A 21,000-nucleotide genomic window follows, 5' to 3' on the forward strand; every position below is an offset into this window, starting at 1 on the left:
TATTATGAAAAAGAAATGAAATTAAATTTCGAATTTTACTGAAACGTTTGACATTGGTATTACATGGGTAAATTTATTATTATTATTTTTCTTGTTTACAAAGTTCGAGAATTTTTTTGCATTGATTTTCTGAAAACATGGCAGTTAAAATAGATTTAACGGTTTCCGGGGAAGTTGAAATGTTGTAAAAGCATTCCAGTCAAAGATTTTTTTTGCTTTCAATAGATTCGTTTAAGGGTTGTTAATTATTATATCCCATATTTGGAGATAAATGAGAAATTCCATTTCTTAACTTTCACTGGTATTAATCTGGCTAAGCCATTATCTTTGTTGAAGTAAAAAGATGTTTGTGGCTATTTGTAAATGATATGTAAGCCCCATTTGAGGGTTGAGCTACCCTTAAACTTTTTCAGCAAGCAAATTTTTATGTTCAAACATATACACACTTGCATTTTACTTCACTGCTCAAAATGAACCCTGGCCTGAATCTTTTGTGCGACTTTTTCCTAACTGTGATTCAAAGCTTACTTCTATTGTCAATGCGACTCAACTTGGAAAAAAAAAGAAATCATTAAAAAACATTTACCATGAAAAAGTCTTATGAGTGTTCAAACAGAGTTCTTTTTATTGAGATAAATCTATTTTTAGTTGAGATAGATTAAAAAAAAAGAAGAAAACATCTGTTTTAGCCTTTCAATTCGATCCAATTATTAGAGGGCTATAGATTGTAACCAGAACATTCGATTCCTTCCCCCCCCTCAAACTATGGACATATTTTTGGAAATATTGAACAAATGAAAAGATCTAGATTAAAATTATGATAAATTTGTCGTTTAAAGATAATGCTGTTTACAAACGAATAATTTCGTAGCAGTTTATCTAATGCAAAGATCTTAATTTGTAAAGCTTAGTTAAGATCTGTTGAGATCTATTTATTCAAGCGAGAGTTTAATGTTTAGTAAGTAAGTCCTCAGGCGGAACTTAGGGACTACTTACTATTCCATGTCATCATATAATTTTCAAGACCTAATCCTGGAATTAGTGCGTGTAGTTGAACAACCAGCTCTTACCTGAGTTGTAAATCCAGACGACTATTAACCCAACCAAGAGACAATTTCATTACGGAGTATTAGCACAGATTACATACAGATTTGCCAAATTCTATACGTTGTATACAGAGATTTTTTTTAATTTTAACTTTTTGCTGTTTCTCAATTTTTTTTTTTAGATTTTTTTTTTTTTATTTGATTTAAATAATTGATCAAAAACCAAAATTGCAAAGTTATCGCTGATTTTTGTTTTAATAAAACAGATTACTGAGGAAACAATTGTAACAAAAAACCGTATTAAGTCCCAAAATAAATTGCATTTATCAAGGGTTTTATTGTAAATTTGTCATCACGGAGATACATAGGAACGGTTAGGGAGCAATTTTCGCAGATTGAAGCAATTTGCATTTAAAACATTAGTTTAAATTGCTGGAAACCGATTGGTTGGATATCAAGTTGAAACCCTTTTATTAATTTAAATCATTTAGAACAAGTAAAATTCGGCCAACTGGGCTAGGTATATTATTAGCGAATTGTGTGAATAAGTACTTCTAAAATTACTTTAATTCTTCTTGTTGACAACATTTTAGATTTCACTTTAGATAAGGTGGCAAAAGATAATACCGTGCGGAACCTGTAGAAGGTGTCTTAGGTAAAAATCTCCTTTCTGCATAAGGTATTCATTTTTTCCACCAGATGCTTTGTGCTCTCATCTTTTGTGGTCTCTAAAAGTAAAAGTTTAATGCCATAGATCAACGATTGCACTGCAATCAAACAGGTTTACAAGGCCGTTTCTTCCTTCTCCTTTCAAAAGTTCAGAGAGGATTCACTTGTGGAATTGGTTTTGAAGCCTACCATGTGAAAAGCCAAAGGCCAATTTGACTCGGAATAGGAATTCCGCCTGGAGTAGATCTAGGCTCCTTGCCACCCAGCATTCGATGGAAGTAAGCTATTTGCCTTGATTAACAAAGGTTTATGAGATGAACTTTTATAATGCTATCTGGCTTTAAGTAACTGCCCCGTTGCCTGGGAGCCCCAATAGCCTTAAATGGCAGGGTGTACCTTCTTTTCAGCGCAAGGGTTTCACAAAAGGATCAGTCACTACCTAGAGGACATACCCAAACTTGAATTGGTCAATCTTCTTGTCTTGATATTTTTATCTTATTTTATTTTATTTTTCTTTAACCCTAGTCTTGGTGCCGTAAGTCAATGCAGGTAAGATGATAACTTCACGGACAGTCTAATTAAAAAGGGATAGTGCCATCTCTTACGATGTAATGTTTGTTATTGATCGAGTTTAACAGAAAAAGTAAAATTTATTAAAATTAATTTAGTCCACCATTTCCTATATAATCTCATTACTCTTCTCCTTTGTACCTAATCTTAACTGGAGCAATTTTTACATATACACTCCTAACTCAGCCTCAGTTCTAGATTTGAACAAAGAAGAACTTTGTTTTATTTAGATGTACGAGGATATTTTAATATATATGGAATTATCATACATTCCTGTTATTAGCATGTCAGAATGCACATAAAGAATCGTTGGAAAATAGAAACCATAGATTATCTTCTATTCCAGCGGCGACTGATTTTGAGTGAATATTTTATGGTGGATGTGTAAGGAAAGCGTATTACAGTTTCCTGTGATTTCTAGCTTTGCAGTTCTCGCCTCCAACCGCTCGGCTTACAGGATGAGTACTAATCACTTCATTTATCAATAGTTCTAGTAGTCGATTTTTCAATATCCCTGATGTAAGACTCGTTATGTATGTTATGCGTGTGAGAGGTGTCAATCTTTAGTGTATAGTTCTTCATCTAAGTTGGTACTCACGCGTCCATCCTGAACATAATTTAAAAGCCAGTTCAGGCTAGTGAGATGAAAATTTAAAAAAACCTTTAGCGGAACTAGGCCAGCCAAATCATTTGCGAACGATTCAATAAGGGTTATCCTGTAATTGGAATCAACGGATGAATGGATAGTGGAGTGCACATTCCGCTGAATAGGGAGCAGGGTCGTGCGATGGGTCTTGACTGGACCTAGTGTATGCTTGAGGGAAAGTGTCTGGACTTAGGAGAGGCAAGCCGAGCACTATTTGAGAGGTTGCATGTAAAACAAGAGGAATTATCTGAAGTAAGAAAAAGAGGCTGGCAGAGTATAGGGAGCTTCATGCGTTAGTACGTAGATGAGATACATCTTCGAATGTGACGTTCTAATTTAGCTGAAGTTAGTTTTAAATAAGGGAAATATTTATTGTAATTGCCATTTAATTAGTGTAATAATAATTCTTATAAATGAAATACGAATCAGAGTAATAATAAATGATCTATTTATGACCTGGTACATCAGTTAGCATATGCGTACGAGCAACACATTAAGTGTAACTAATTTTATGCATGAAATACATTAAGATGTCGGTTATAAATCATTTAAAGTACATCTGGCAGCATTAAAAATTAAATAAATAAATGACGAAATAAAAAAAGCCATATTAATTTGGATCATTACAATGTTGATTTGGTTTATTAATTTTTTAAATTAAATTAGGATGTGAGCACAGGAAATATGGTTTTTTCCACAGAAGATTTAATGGCTTTTGCAATTAAATATGCTGCGTCATCCATAATTTTAAGAGGGACTTTTTTTATTTTATTTTTGCTCTCTTCGCAATCTGCGGCAATTAAACTTAAAAAGAATTCTCACTTTTCCAATTAAAAACTTATATTTTCTTGATTAACTACATTTAGCTTGAGAAGCCCGTGTCAATAAATATACTGAAGCATAATTTCAATAAGATGACGCAATATGATTATTTTATTGATGAATTTTATGCTAATAATATTTAATATCGAAGACAAATTTTTAAAAAATTCAATAACAAAATCAAATATAAAAGATCCTAAATCAATAAAAATTGAAAGGGTTCAAATTCTATCCCGGTTGTTTTGCGCGTATTATAATAATATTTCAAGTCATATTTTTTCGATAATATACTTTTCTCTGAATAATTACTGCTACCCACATTTCATAATCTGAGGAGATATTAAAGCGATATCAATTGTTTATTTAATTTAATATGACCCAATAATTGCAAACATTCAACATGATAAGCATAGCATTAATTAAAATTTTATATTACTTATATTTAAAATAAATCGGCGTTTAAATAAGTAGGTGATTATTTGCTTTTTATTAATTAAATTTATGAAAATTAATCAAGTTCTGACATTATTGTTAGTTGTAGATCTTGTTTAGATGATACCCTAATGTACTGGTCAGTGACAGGTTTGTATTGATGTTGGTTTGCATCTTGGTGAACTTCGTCTTCAGATTCTCTCCTTGAATCAGCGATCAGGTTCAGTAAATTGTTTGGGACAATGCAAGTAGCCCTTGGTGCCGTACAATTTCGGTAGTCTCTCTATCTTCAGAACACTCTTAAGGATATATTTTTTTTAGTCTTCAGAAGATAAGATTCTACGAGTTGATCAGAAGCCTGCGCCACCGAGACCCCAGAGCGTCTATTGTGCCACATTTCTAGAGGAAAGAAATAGAGACGATGGTTTCGTAGGAGGGATACTGAATAGTACGGCAATAAGGAGAGATGATTTGAACGTTTTTTAGGAAAAGATTAGTTGTTTCTTTCGATTAGTTATTGAACCAGCGATCAAGCATCGTTTATAGGGTTATTCAACAAAGCAAAATAATGCTTCCGTACGTCAATAAAAACCACTTAATGTGAACTTGGCTTGTTGTGATTTAAGAGTATAAAAAAATTTTGTTTGAAGTAGCTTTTTTTATTGATCCTAAATTTCGGCGATCATTATCTTTTTTGCAGGTTTCCCTAAATAACAATAGATATAAGATATCTAAGTAGAGACTTAATAATACAAAAAAAAAAAATTACTAAGATCTAGTAAATAGTTGTAAGATATACTATTTATTTGTTAAATTTTCATCTCATGAGCTTCAGGTAGCCTTAAGTACCAAGACTGAATTTTATTTCAAAATTAAAAGACATAATCAGTAAAGTTAGGATTATTTTGTTAAAATAAAAAAAATATTGTTAGAAAATTGTCGTGCGGTTCAATATAAAACTGTTTTATAATTTAATATGCATTAGCTAATGATTCAATATTCTTATACTGTTCGCCACTAGTCTACTACTGTTAAGCGATATGACATTTCTGGAGATGTCTTCGGAGTAAGTTCTCGGAAATAGATGACTTAGTTTTACCTCCAGTTATATTTTTTAAAAATGTTTTGTTCCCTTTATTTTTTTAAATTACAAATTGTTATGGCACTTCTAGAATGCCCACAAACCACATTAAAGAAGTGTTGAATACATGGATATTTTATTTTTTATCACGATAATACTGTTAGAGATAAAGAGAAATAATAAGCGCAAAAATATTATTTGTACCTATGAAACTTTTAATTGTGAAAATAAAAATTAAAAAAAAATATTGTAAACATATAGTTGTTTTATTAAAGTTATTTTCAGCTACCCTATATTTAATATTTGTTTTCATGACATACTAACTGTCTCAGCCTGGTTTCGTAATCTTAATATTTCTCTCTCTACTTTATTACATAAGTTCCTAAAATAATTGTAAGTATTAATAAATTTTAAAATGTCTGTATGGTTTAGGAGAACAAAAGAGTTGGCATTTAGTTGTAGTTGGTGCCAAATTTAAGTTAGAGAACTGGATGATATGTTGCATTTAACTGTAGTTTTTGTTTTGTTTTTGTTTGTTTTTATTGCGCTGAATTTATCAAAATATCCACTGAATCAGCGAACATATGTAGCGCTTACTCGTAATGTAAAATACTTAAGATAGTGGTGAATGTTCGCGATCATATGTAGACCCAGTCACGTAAGAAGTAACTGTACGCAGATTATGTAGCTACGACTAAAAAATTAGATCTATTGCTGCCTAAAAGATTTTTTGTGATTACAATAGTTGCCAGTCTTTATACTTGTAATTTAATCGTCTTTAAGGTTCGCTGCGGTATCTAAGGACAACAACACTACAGTGATACCTCCAAAACTCATTCCAATATACATAGGGAAATCGATAAGTGCTAACTTCTTGAGGGCAGACAACTGTCGCATCACTGTACATTAGGGAAAGAGGAAAAATATCATAATCACAGTGTGCCGCTGCATAATAATGCATATTAATCCATTCCTCTTGATGCTTTGTATCTTTCCAGTAAGCCGAGAATTGTATCAGAGGAAACTTAAGGAACTGGAAATGTGTGTCCAGCACTCAATCAATATATTCTTACTCTATTTTTATATTTATTCAATTTTATGTACTTGTACATCTGTATTTATTACATTTGCATTTAATATACATGCACAATTTTTGTTGGAATAAGGAAGAAGAGGACGAAGAAGAAGATGATGAGGATGAGGAAGAAAATTGTGAGGAATCTGATGAACTTGAGTCCCAGCAAGAGGATCCAAATAAAGATAAATTTGAGGTGGATGGATTAAGTGTGGTACCCGAGGAGACTGAAGATTCCGCTTCCAACACTGAACATTCACCGCCTCCACTACCACCCCCTGTGAGATACTTAACTTCATTCTTTTATTAAAAATACCTTTTATAGCTTTTTAGGTTTGTATTGTCAGGTAAAAAAAAAAAATCCTAAATATTGCATAGGTATTGATTAATTATATTAGATTAGATTCCATTATAGTTCAGGAAGCTTACACCGCAACAACCCAGAAGGCCTATAGTGGTCCGCACTAGATATAATAATGTTGATGATCATTAATTTGTCTTCTTAAAGAAAGGTGGTCATCGCAGAGTAGGACTAAATCGTCCAGTTATCGTGCATATGTCACTTTTTCTTCCAAAGAATATTAGGAGAGATCCTGTTTGCCCAGATTTTACTTTTTTTTCTTCTTTTTTTTTTTACTAGCTCAAAGAAAAGTATCACGGTCGTACCAGTTCCCTTGAAGTTCCATAAATCAGAAATATTGGGTAAATTATTAGGTGTTAGAATAATAGCGAGACTGTGGGTTTGAGTACGCGCTCAAAAAATAGCTAGAAGCTGAAACTTGATCTTTCAGTTGTGTTTCGATCAGGGAGACTGACTTGGCGATCAAAATGTCCCAACTGAATTAACCACTTTACTGGATTGATATTTCTTTTTTATTAGATTTTATCTAAAACGGCTCTAAAGATTTTCTTACACTTGATATGTACAAACTTTTATTATTTGAAACATTTCTCCAGGAAACAACCGAAAAATGCGCCTGTGAAGTCATTGATGTAATGTGTAGATTTGCAATCTGCATATTGTTTCCAATTTTTGGCGATGATTTGAAAAAATTTTAAATTAAAATGTCGAAAATTGTAATGAGAAAAAGACATCACCAAATTGTTTTACTCTGGATGTTGTGCGTTATCATTTATTGTTCTCTGAGACCAAATAGTCTATAAAAATGTCATAATTGAAATTTTAAACTTGAAAGGAGAAAATAATGGTTCAATTGGTCAAGAAAATTTTGATGAGTTTAAGTGCTGATATTTTTTCCACACTTAAAGTACCCCAAAACCGTTTATACGCTGCGATAGGGTTGAAAAACTAAGAAATTGCATTACTCTTTTTTTAATTATATGATGACTTTGAATCTATGACCACTAGGCTGTTGCGTAGTTTCCTGAAAGGTGTTAGTAAATTTGTTGAAAGTATATTTGGATGTTGTAATCCAATTAACTAGTTGCCTTTATTGTTTTGTCTGAGCGTAAAGTTCTGTATGCATCATTCAACTTCATTGTAGCTCTGGAAAAATGTCCATTCTAACTCGAAAGTGTGAGTAAAGATTAAATGTCACCTTCTCTTTTTTTCTATTTCCTAACGATCATATTATGCGATGTAAATGTTTCAACGGAAATTCTTTTTAATTTTATAAGAGTATTTGTCGCTGCTTTTAAGATCATTAGAAGACGCTCTTTCCCTAGGGACTTTTTCTGCCCTTGTACGATTTTCTTAATGGATTAAGCATAACTACTCAGTTTATTTAAGACTATTACATACATTCTTTTATTACTTAATTCACTTCCTGTACAACTTTCTTATTTGCTGGAATTTCGAAGGGCTGTAGACTATGGATTATTCATTATTCAATCATTTTCATAATCGAATTTCATTTAGAAAAGATATTATTATACAAAACGTGAGTATTTTTTTTCTCTCTAGTTTCGTGTTATAGGATTTTTGCGTTATTTAAAAAGCTTAAAATAAAGTAAATTTTGAATAAATTCAGTGAACTCGCTTCATACAGGCTTAGGGTTTTGAATTTAATAATAAAATTTATGATATTACTTGAAGTAAAATCTTTTATTACTCACAAGCTTTTGTTCTTTACAAAAAGGTGGATAGTGTAAATTGAAATTATTCCTTTCATTTATTTGTCATATTCAACAATTTCATGTTTAAGGTAAGCTTAGTATTACTTTCCTTATAAATAGAGGTAAACAATATAGGCAAGAATAATAATAAGTATAAAACAGATCCGAGTAGTGTATGTCACTTCTTCAGATGTTTTGAATTTATTTTAGAAAATACAGATCAACTCTTAAGTTATATAGAAAATGCAACAGAAAACAAAAAATTCTAAGAGTATAAAACGGTTCTCTCTGAAGTGTTGCATTAAGGCATGAAGTACTTGCATTGTTCTCCCAAGAAATTAGCGTATTGCCGAAGAATTTTCTGTTTTTCGCAGAATGTATTTTTTAGATGTTCACGTATTTCAGTTATTTCAAAGTCTCAATAGATGGTTAAATTTGAAACGTAGAACGGAGCATTAACTATTTTACGGATGATTTTGGATTGAAAGGATTGAATTCTCTGAAGGTTGGAACGTTTGGATGAATCCAAAAGTTTGGTGGTTTTCAATGTACTCCTTACCGTGCACTTTTGGAGATCGATCCTTACACAATTGTCCTTCCGTTTATTGATACAATGAATTTATTTAATATATTTCTAGTTTAAAAGATTCTTCATATACTATCTTTTATAAATTTAGTTGTAGACATAAAATTTACATGTAAATGCAATATTTGCTATCACCAAGCTTGATCAAGTGTTCGCTCCCTTTGTATCCGTGGATTTACATCTCAGCCAATAGATGTGGCCAGCCACATGTGACAGAGTGGTTGGGTTTAATGACTGAACCACATAGGGTCATTAGTATTCATTGACTCTCTTGTAGCTGACTGACAATGCTCTTTCTATTACAAAGCAGCTCTTTTCAACAGAAAAATACAGCTGGATGAGAAAGTCATCAAATTTAAATTTCAAAGAACTGAAAGCTCCATTATCTCTTTCTGTCTTAAGTAGAATTATCAGACTGTTGTAAATTCTCTGTATTGCGTTTTCACATATCGAGATACACAGAAAAGCTTGAAATTGTTGCCGGTCTCTTTGAAGAATTCTCTCTAAGCAAGACTTGACAATTTGGTACCAGTTTCAATTGAAGTTGAATCAGTTGATCGATCTTATAAGTTACCAATTTGAAGTAATTTTTAACGCAAATGGTGATTTATGTTTGTTTTTTTCATTCAGAGATTGTAACATAAATACATCTTAATAGTAGCACACTTTAATCAATTTTTCATGTTGTATTTGATTAAAAATCTTAAGCTTTTAGAGTGTTTTTGCATTGTGGAGGAATAACTACAGTGACACCAAGGTGCAAAGTGAGTAGTCTATATTTCCTTAAGGACTATTTTTACTTCCTTATGCTCTTAGTAATATTGGGTTTAATACAAAATGTTTTGAAATTAGGTTTTCAATGCTCTTGTGTCTCATCTTGTTGGCGCTTGCTAGTACTGATTGAGTATCTCTGATCAGAATTGATTCATTATATATCATATTTTTATGAATAAACTTCGTTTTTAAGGTAGGAACATATTAGGTTCATTTTAATAGCTGCATAGGATCATATTTTTCAAATACATTTCAAGAGGCCCAACAATGTTTTCAGAAGCAGTAGAGGAGAGGATACTGTATTTGTTGATAGCACCCTCAGTTATCTGAAACCTTTAAATAAAATGGTGAATTCATTTGAATCTAATCTACGTATTGTGACTCTGTGTAATATTCACTCTATCAACATGAATGAAGTTATTCATATTAAATAGAGCGTCGCTCTCATTTACTACTCCTGCTTCCATGTTCCATATAAATATATATTTTATTGTTTGTTTGTTTTTTTGTTCATCACAGTCCAGAAATTTAAATACAGTCCATTTTAGCGTTCATCTTACAGTACCTTCTTTAGCCAGTTGCAGTAGAGCGTTGCCCTTTTATAATGCAATTTTGTTCAACGAATTTAATAATGAAGTCAGACGATCACTTTTAGTTTCTGTATACGCTAGTGGTAAACAGAACATCTATTAGTATGTAAGCACTTGATCCTACTTTGTTTCTTTCTCTTAAGTCTTATACGAGGATCTGAGGAAATTTTGCCTATTTTGTTAGGCGGTGTTAAAGACCGTAATAAATTTTCGAAATTAAGTTATACTGAAGATACTTGTTTTGAAGCATGTTTTACAGTTACATGTTACAGCTTCTACAGTTAAGATTTCATTACAGCTAAAGCATTAAAAGATACAAAATCAACTAGGTTCTTTTTTGTTTCTTTTTCAGTTTGTTTGCTTTATTTTGAAGATTTTTAGTTATCTAAAGATGAAATCATGTTTAATGTCTGCAGGTGAACATTTTAAAACATTCTCTACCACCCTCCCTGCCGCCATACCTCCATGTTATAAATCATTGCTTGAATTTCTTAGCGATTCAGAGAAACAGTTTGAGATCTGAACTGGGGCAGTCAGATGATCAGCTAGGGGCCCAGTTGTAGGGGAGCATTGATTCTATTCTCGATGGTGGCTCGTAATTGTAGTTATAACTGAAATAATCTTTATTCAGCTTTGAATCTGAGCAAATCCGGAGTGGACCGTCTTTGGATTTTGTTTTTCCCACTTTATAAATTAGGCATTACTCTGACCCAGCCCATTAAGGGAAGGAATTAGCTTAGTGATTAGTGCTCTAAATTTCCACCTGGAGGTCCTGGGTACGAGTCCAGTTATTGTTCTTAGATTTTCCCTTCCTAGAAGTCTCTTACCGCTCAGTGAAGGCAAAGAAAGTTATCTCTACGGAGAATACCGACTGATGGATGCCAGTGAACTGAAAAGGGCCTGGGCGCCATCGACTTCAGAGTTGCGCGTTTTAATTGTAATAAAAAGTAATACTGCAGATGCTATTATGGATACATAGTTGCATCTATTATGGTATCCTTGCCAAGTTGTCGATGTGCCAAAGAGGGAGAGAATATTGCAATAGATGTCTCCTAGAGAGGGGATTTAGACCCTCTTTTTGACAAGATCTTCGAACCATACAGGTTGGTTAGAACAAATCAGTTTTGTGGTTCCTACGATTTTTCATTTTTCGAGCGATTCGATTATCGAGGGAAACATTCGATAAAAAACATATTTTCATTTAAAAACATGTGAATTCTAAGTTCTGAAAAGTTGACATGGCAGATTTCTCTAAAGGAAATTTCCTTTAAAGTATTTCTTTTCTTTCAGAACAATGTTTATTACTATTAATTTTGTGGATACCAAATACTCCTGTGAATTAAATATGTACATCTTGAAGACAAAAACATCAAGCTTATGTTTTAACCTATCTAGGAAATATTCTGGTTAAGAATGCCTAGAATAGAAGAATACTGAAAGATGTTTTTTCAAGTTGTGTTGGTTTTTTGGGTCAAAATAACATTTCTTTTCAAACGTACAAATAAAGAACAGTCAATAACGAGTCAATTTATTTGATTTTCATTTATAAATTACTGAAACTGTGAAGGAAACTATTTGAATCATTGGAGGTAATTTGAAGTTATGGAAACATTTTATTTAATAAACATTTTTTAAATATTAAAAAAACATAATTATTTTCCATCTAGTTTGAACATCTTGATGTTTATTTTCCAATAAAATTGGTTTGTTATAAACCTTACCCGCCACAGTTTAGATATGAGAAAACATTTCCAATTGTCTAAATATTTACAATATAGTTAAATCTGTGTAGGTTGGATGAGTGTGCTCCCATCTAAATTAAACTCCATCCCTGCGATGGAACGGAACGCCATCTTCCCTTTTTCTGTTTATAATGTAACATTCTAACTGATTCTAGACTTCATTCTGGGTTCAGAACATTTTAATTCTAGGCCAAGCACGATGTGGCTTTCTCACTAACGTAATGTCATCGGAAATTATGGGCAACAGTCAAGATCAAGTATCTTTCTTAATACGATTTTATATTCTACTGCATTTTTTTTTTTTTTTGTTATTTGGTCAAGATTTTCCTAGTTGAAAAGGAATCATACATTCCTGTGTTATTTTTGAAAAAGACTTACTGAGTCTAATGTTTCGAATAAATTTATAAATAATAACTTTCTCTGATTAAACAAATTTTAAAATATATTTTTTTATTTGTTGTTTCAGGGTGTTCAAAACTTGGAACGAAGAATTGAAGAGTTCAAAGGAACCTTACCACCTTGTTTACGGATTAACAGTATCCATCCTTTTACTGCAGCCACAAATATTGACCAAGAATTATTTCCACATCTTACTGTAAGTTTTAGTTAGTTGTTTATTTCAAATTCATAAATGATATTTTTTGAATTGTTAAATTTACATACTTTTTGTAGTAGCTGTTTAGCCGAATCCCTTGCAAATTCAAAGATCTGTTATGGATCCTTTAAGTAATAGCTTTAGTCCACAGAATGTACTATCATGTCCAATGATAGCTAATTTGTCTGCCTGTAGGCACGCTTAAAACCAAATAGTTCCTATAGAATGGCTAGCCACTTCCTCTGGAATTTTGTCGTCTTCTACACTCTCTCCATAAGCAGAGCCTGATGAAGAGCTAGTTGATCTGCGTACAAATGGATAGCATATTCACACACCCATTGAACAGTTCTCTGTACGATCACCGATTCACATGTGAGCCCAGTAAACCATTTAGTTGTGGATTTCGCTTTTTAGTCATTTCCCTACTATTTAAATCTAAAACGCATACATCAACTATCTCTGCAAGTTGTACATTGATTGAGCGAGAAAGATATCAGAAAAACAAGCAAGCCAATAATCCCTTTTACGGAAATATTTTTACAGAGTGATAAGTCGTCGAAATAGGATATTAACAATTTACGCGTCCTTCCCTCTAATCTGAAGGAAGTTAGTACAATTTTCAGATCGAGTTTCGTTAGAAGAAGATTAAAAATATTTCTACTATTTCATGTATGACATGACGAAATCCAGGTTTCAGTCAGAATTGCGTCAGTGTGAAATAGAATTGGAGCCATTTTTTGTAAGACAATAAAAAACTCGTGAGAAAGTTAATTTGGTTTGTTAGTCAGTAAGGGTGTATTTTTTCTTGATTAGTTATATAAAAAGTTTTAAAAATTTGCACTAATAATTCTTATCAAACTTGCTAATAAAAAGTCTTCTTAACGCAATCCAGTATTCTGAAGTTGCCAAACAGCGAGGGGGCGCTAAAATAAGAATTAGTGTTGGATTTTTAAAGGAAGAAAGGAATGTAAGAAAAGAAAAAGGAATTTTGATTTGCCGACGCAGCGCTCATTGCATTGGGTGTGTAGGTGGATAATTTTGTTACTAACTAAAAACTATTTCACTTTTGCCTATTAGATTAGTTTTTAAATAAATCTTTACCTGATAAGAATTAAACGTTCCAGCTTCATTTCGAATAGGGACAATGATTTCATTTCACTAAGCATTTCAGTTTACCTTTCTGAAGATATCTCTTCAGAAACAGTTATTTTTACCAGTACAAATTTCTCTATGATAATCAAAGAACATTTCTCTTTTACCCTCAAATTATTATTGCTACTGGTGAATGGGAGAAGTTTATGTCAGAGTGCTGGAAGCGTTGCACGGGAGCACAATAAGCTGCTTGCTCCTGAGAGTCTTTCTTTTCCTGAATGCACTGGCGTCTCATGTTGGTGAATCAGATACACTGAATAGAGATAAAAAGCTCCATTATCACAATTCTGGCGCTTAGAATGACCATCCTTCCTAGATCCCACCCAGATGGGTTCACCATTGCTACCAAGACTCTCGATCATTCTCAAAAGGGGAAGAAACTTATTGTTTCAGCTTTTAATTCTGCTTACACAATTTGAGTCAGAAGTCGCAGTTTGTGTGCCTCCAATACTTCAAGTTTAATAAAATAGCAATAAAAATAAATCTTTTGTATGTTTCATTTGGGTTAGGCAACATTATTGACAAGGGAAATCAATCGTAATGCACGAACCTTCTTCAAAAATTTTATGTTGTGCGCAAAAATGTATTTTCTCTAATCTTGCAATTCACAATTTTGTTGAACTATAATATCCTCAACTGAGGTGTCCAATTTTTTGGTTAATTTAAGCCGCGTCAACATCTGAGCTCATTGTCGCCCAGAGCTTTAATCAATGCATTGCTGTCATCTTGTCACTGTTCTCTCGTTACTGACAGTTAACCATCGCTGCAAGAAGCTCTTAGGAAGAGAAAATCTAAGGGCCAACAGCTGGATCCGAACCCTGGTTCTTTGAGTGGAAATCGCTAACCCCAGCGAGATGATTTCTTCCATAATATATATTAATGTATAACGATCAAGAAAATAAATAATTTGCTGATTTTAATACCTCATACCTCACAGTTATTGAAGTATCGGTTAAAGGAGTGTACTGTCTTACAAAAGAATTCTGATTTTTTTTTTATTTCCATATTTACATAAATAAATAAAAGCAGTAACCATCCAATAAAGCCCGTAATGGACGAAGAGAAGGCGCCATCCCGACGTATGTAGTTTTAGATGGTAAGACGGCGTTAAGACCAGTGTAGTAGATGAGCAAAGATTAAGTAAATAAAATAATCGCTAAACTATTGTATTTTCTCCTAACTGCGCTTATTTAATTAATATACTCTCACTAAGGGCTGAGACTTATGTTAGAAACTTAATTAGTATTCTACATTTATATTAGATGCAATTTCAGTTCGAAGGGAAGTTGAGAGTTGTGAGATATTGTACGAGTATGTTTAACACAAAATTTTACTTCATGAAATCCTTGATGATCAAATTTTATTGTGTTAATGGGGGGGGGGGGTTACCCGGTACTAAAAATAAATAAATCATGAGGAATTTCATGTTATTACTTGCAATTTATCGAAATTGTGAGAATTAATTACAGATTCAGTGGTCAAAGCCATCATTTCCATTCAAGAAAATCTTTCTATTTTCTGTTGCCTTTCTAGTCTAGAGATAGCAAAGTAAAAATCTGAAGGTCAGAAAGTTAGTGCATTCCTGCTTTATCCAGAAAATGTAAGGGGAATTCTTTGATCAGAAATACAATTAATGTTAATTTCTATTTGAAGCAGAGAGAAATAGCGAACGACTTCCGGGTTCTTGCACTCCCTGAGGCTATTCTAGTTCCTACGAAATGTACACTTCTCCACAGGGCCAACAGAGCTATTGTATGTGCGGGTTTAGCGTTCCCAAAGGCGAACTATAGCTCGTCACCGTACACATTTAGGTCTGTGTACATTCTAAAGACCGGCTACATTCTATGTACAAACACTGTCAAGGCATGGCAGCTATAATAGATCTTTCTCTGCTCGGTCGTCAGTGAAATTGACTTTGTAACCGCGCGCTTTCCACATGCCTCCTCAGTAACTGAGTTAAATATTAAAAGTTGGTTACCAGTCTGAATTACTTAGAATGTAGTAGATCTGTTTCTTGTCAATGTTAACAATGAACTGTTGTTTTCCATCTTTGTTTGTGTTGACTAAACAATCTCTTTTTTTCTTATCACTTTTGTAACAAACACTTGAGATTAATTTCTACCAATTTGTAGTTAGCAGAGTCTATTTTTATCTTTTGTTCTATAAATATTTAATATTAGGGATCTTTGCTAAAAATGAATAGTTTAATTTTGTATGAAAAAAAAATAGATATATATTGAAGCGAACTTGACTAGCATTCACAGTTAACATCAACCAGGATTCTGTTAACATCCAGCAGGCGGAGGCCCCGGATTAAATAAACATTTGATATCTTATGGATGTTCTTGCACATGTAGAGCAACGGCAAATTGGTATTTCTCTGATATTTTCAACTAAAGTCATTTGAAACTTTGTTAAATCTAGTGTACCCAGTCGTAGCGATCAGCGCAGTACATTCCAGAAATTGCTAGCCCATTGATGCAGTGACTAGACGACAATTTTTAAAACGTTTTGTTTATTGAATGGTCCCACAACATTTTGCTTGAATACTGATAGTACAATCACTGAAACTGGATCTATGAACCCCAATTTTATTCTAATCATTTTCTTTTTCATGATCTGCTTTCAATTTTTCAAACGCTACAGCTTTATGTCTGCATTCAAAATATATTTTTCTTTTTTTCAAATAAACTTCTAACTATCCAGATTAACGAAATGCAAATACAGAATTTAAAATAAATCTTCTCTTGATATGTCATAATAATAACGTCGATAATAATGATGAATGCGCGCAGATGATTGGAAATGAGCAGTTCTCGGGTTCGAATCCAGATGTGCGTCTATTTTCTTAGAAAATGGTCCGGGCATTCCTAATCTTTGCCGCGCTCAGAAAAAAGAAGAGAAAACACTTTATAAAGTACATTGTCGCTGACTTGAGAGTATGTCTTTTTAAAGTTTACGAGGATTCAAATAAGAGTACTTTCTACTAACAATATCTCTTATATACTTTACTATTCTGAGAGAGTTAAAATCTCTACGAAGAGTGATTCTGACAGCGTCCTGTGGATACCCATTTAGCTGGGTAGTTTTAATAACTTCTTTATTGAAAAAAAGTAGTGATTACTCTTAAATTATATCAAGCGAATTATTTTTAATCTACTTGACTAATCTAGTCCCTGCTTCTTTACACATTACTTCCTAGCTTCAAATATACTTGGATTTTATCTTTTGTTAAATTATAATTCCTCCAAGTTATGTATTTTTACTTTGAGATGTGCTATTTGTAAGGCAGATCTCACATTTCGCTAGTCTTTTACTTACTGCACGGCGCAGTTGCAAAGTTTTATCGAGTAATATTTAAGCAAAAGAAATCAATATAATATTTTCCAAGTTTGCACTTAAAAAGCTAAATAGAAAGATTCTTTTAATGATGTGCTTACAAACCTAAAACATGTTATCCACACAAAATCCCCTAATACCGGAATTGTAACTTCTTTCAGCTATTTTTTTCTCGTCTAGTCCCTTGAATGGAACTTACACTCGTATTTATAGCTTGCCTGTTTACAATACTCTGTACAATACAGAATACGAATGTTCAAAGATCTCTTGAAAAACTTGGAAAACAGCAAACGCAATTTTTCTTATTGCAGGTAGGTGAAGTAATTGAAGAAGCAGTAAAATCTAATATACAATTGGTTGGCGTAAGGCTATTGGAAGGAAGTATATACTTAAGTGCAGGTGACAAGAATTCCTTAGAAGCATTGCTTGCCAAAGGGATTACATTGCGCACAATACAATTAACATTGCACGATGTATCAGCTGGTACAGTAGTTCTGTCGTTATCTGGAGTACCTCATCAATTGAGTGATAAAGACTTAACTCATGTGCTGTCACAATTTGGACCTGTCATAGGTGAAAAGTTATTATTTCTTATTTATAAAGTTTCATTTTTTATTTCTTTGACTTGCTTTACGGATAGAATGTGAATTTATTTACTAATTCGTTGTTAGACATATATTAAAAATTGCATAATTACTGATTACTGTTGATAGGCGTCATAGAAAGGAGACTCTACAGAAGCATAGACACTGGTGAAAGAGTGGTAAGAATTAGACCTGCAGGTTCCCTTCCTAAGAAACTATATGTCCAAGGAAGCGAAATCTCTTTAAGACCGATTCCGCATCAAGAATTAGCCAGAATGTCAATACAACAAATTGTACCTAAACCAACTCTTCACATTAGGTATTTATTTTTTTTCTTTCTTTAGAATTATACAGATTTTTTTATTACTCAACTGCCCTGAGGCCAGTAAGAGCTACGTCAGGTATGGCCTTTCCGCCGGGGCAAAACATTTTAACGAGACTATTTTTAAAAAAACTGACATGTAGACTGTACATTTGCTCATAACAATGAGAGGTTTAAACCTCAGTAAAACTTCTCTTCCGGATATAATTGCCAGGACCTGTGATCTTCGCCTAACTCAGACCTGAAAAGCACTGCTCAGTTTAGCTCTCTCCACTTTCTGAACTCTTACTAGAGAAAGCTGACGAAATTATGCTGTCACAGGGTTGGGTCCTCATCAAAGTAGAATAGTAGCACCTATCAGGATTTCGGCCTTTTCAGTTCCTGCTACCTAAGCGTGGCACCCAAAATAAACTGTCTTTATTTCCTTTTTCATATCTAAATACATATAACTTCATAAATACCACTATACAAATTACTAAAAGCATAATATATGTAAATAATACAAGATTTTTATTTATTTTAGGATACGAAATGGATCAACAGACCCGATGAAAGATGCTGCAGATACATCAGCAACAAATACGACGACCAACAGTGAAGAACAACCTGTGAATGCCGCATCTAGTTCTTCAGCCACAGCTAACGTGGCTGTTGAAACTACTATTGGAAGGACTCAGCCTCCCACACCTTCATCCGCATCTTCACATTCCATACCTAAGTAAGTTTTTTAAAATGTAACTCTTTTTTTTTTTAAAAACCTTGAATTAATAAGTGAAAGGCCTTTATTTTGCCGCGTCTGTGTTACGTCATAAAGAGAGAAAAAATAAAAGAGGCTTTATCTTTATCTTGTTCATAATAATCAGCTGTCTAAGTTTGCAAAGTATGATAATTGAGTTATTAACTATTGTGTTGGTTAAAACTCGATGCAGTCAAGTGTCCTGTCTGTTAGTAATATGAATGTTAAGGTAATAAATAGCTGCATGAATGTGAGGTTGGTGAATGTTTTACTTCATTTGTTGAGTTTTAATTTCTTGTTGTTTCTTTTTGTTTAAGAAAAAGTCTATTCTAGATTTCACTTGTTTATGCTTTTATTTTATTTGTATATCTTGTAACCGTTATTTGTTTATGAAAATTATTCAATTTGTGTGCGTCACCAATCGTATATTATCTTTGATACTCTAATTATTTTAAGAGTAAAAAAAAATTTAAAAGTCCAAAAATGCTTTAACGTTTAGTAAGACCCTAGGAGAACGATTCTTAATAAAGAAAGAAATTTGTTCATGTGCCTAACTTAAACTGCAGCTTTGAGTGACTAATTGGATTCATAATAAATCTTTAAAATAGGACTTTCATTTTTTAATTACTCATAATTCATTTTTTTGTCCCCGCGTATCACTCTAATTAGCTTTTTTTTAGTACTTCACATGTTGGCCATGGGTCATTGGTAGAATTTCTTTTTGACTTTTACAACATTGAACGTTTGAGGATATAATTGTGAGAATATAGCCCATTTTATATTAATGTATATCTGTATAGGAATTTTATTATTCCATAAATATAATTTTCATTGTCTCTTCTTGAAAAAGACCATTCTCTTTTATGCATTTTGTGTAAAAACAGACTTGAAGAAAGGTGTCAAAGTGCTCCAGCTGGAACTCAAGGCACAGGACCATCTCCAGGTCTTGTAAGAAGAGGTCTCAGTGATTCTGAGGTGAAGAAAAGTAAACGTACAACCAGAAGAGGACCTTCACCATCTTCATCCTCAGAACAAGAAGTAATGCCAGCTCTCACTAGATCAATTAGATCCAGAAGAACTTCAGGTTTACCTAAACGTCCTACAGAAGAAGAGGCTAGAGAAAGATCTGTTTCTCTTAGTTCTAGGGGAAGCCTTAGAAGGAAGATGTCGATGACTGGTAGAGAGACTGGGAAATTGCCTTGGTGTGCTTGTTGGGGAAACGGATGTCTCTAAGAAAATATTTCTCGATCAGAATGAACTGAAAATATTTATAAGATAATCCATTACTTGTCAGATTATTGTCGTTAACAAATTTTAGTTACATCTGTTTAAATTAGCTAGAAAAATTGTAATTGACAAGTAAAAACGTTCATAGACACAAAGAAACAATGGCAAAGAGACCTATTTTTTTAAGTTATTTCCTTTGGGTGATTAATAAGAGTACTTTTTGAAACGGTATCTACAAAATTACATTTTTTTTATGGGGCAGATTATTAGGAAATTAACATTACAAGAATATTCTAAAAGGCACAGTTGTTCACTAGAGAGGCTGACAAAAATGTGTTTTACCTTACATTCCGCCGCTTATCCAACAAGTAGAATCTTAAGAAAATTAAAAATGTATAAATTATGTAGACTATTCAATCACGAGTAAATATTTATTTTTAACAGAAATTACTTGTACATATTGTAAATAAATATTTATTTCTCTATTCTTCTAGGTTTATATTATTTAAATTTTCCTGAAACGATGTTTCAAATGCTATTATTTTTATTAAGCTGTGAGAAAAGTTTAGACATCTATTTGGTTGATTAATCTGTTTGGTAAAGAGAATTTGAATTCAACTATTTTAATTCTTTATTTACGACTGTCATTTCACTGATGAGTCAAAAGAGGCTTCTTTCCAACTCTTGGAATACTGCTGCAAATACTGTCGCTGTAAACAGGAACTTATACGCCAACGCCAGATGATGGTTCAGTCTGTTAGATACTGTCCTTAGGAAGTGAGTAGAGGATGAGGATTCGCTGTAATTAAAAAAAAAAAGTGTTCTAAAAAATTTGCAACTTCGGCAAAGCGATTTTATCCGACTAAGAATGTTTAATTCTCTATAATTGTAAGTATAAAAGTTGTAGTTCAAAACTCAGAAATGACACTTTGGGGA

The 21,000-nt window shown here is 32.8% G+C and overlaps 1 protein-coding gene across 11 annotated transcripts in view; it reads left to right on the top strand.

Annotated features, from left to right (window-relative positions):
* Nucleotides 1-20,551, top strand: part of LOC141448995 (uncharacterized) — a 61,478-nt gene extending 40,927 nt beyond the window's left edge. For 8 of the 11 annotated variants that reach the window (XM_074117955.1, XM_074117956.1, XM_074117958.1 and 5 more), the window contains 6 exons: nucleotides 6,433-6,621; nucleotides 12,576-12,704; nucleotides 17,507-17,768; nucleotides 17,909-18,098; nucleotides 18,625-18,819; nucleotides 19,722-20,551. In XM_074117955.1, the coding sequence (XP_073974056.1) occupies nucleotides 6,433-6,621; nucleotides 12,576-12,704; nucleotides 17,507-17,768; nucleotides 17,909-18,098; nucleotides 18,625-18,819; nucleotides 19,722-20,070 (1,314 nt within the window). In that variant the 3' untranslated portion in view covers nucleotides 20,071-20,551. The remainder of the gene's footprint in view (nucleotides 1-6,432; nucleotides 6,622-12,575; nucleotides 12,705-17,506; nucleotides 17,769-17,908; nucleotides 18,099-18,624; nucleotides 18,820-19,721) is intronic. The other 3 variants (XM_074117963.1, XM_074117964.1, XM_074117965.1) reach the window with 1 other exon arrangement.
* The last annotated feature ends 449 nt before the right edge of the window (nucleotides 20,552-21,000 follow it).

Source organism: Rhodnius prolixus, unplaced genomic scaffold (genome assembly GCF_049639745.1).
Source record: "Rhodnius prolixus isolate KJV_2025 unplaced genomic scaffold, Rpr scaffold_2, whole genome shotgun sequence".
In the NCBI taxonomy this organism is placed as follows: Eukaryota; Metazoa; Arthropoda; class Insecta; order Hemiptera; family Reduviidae; genus Rhodnius; species Rhodnius prolixus.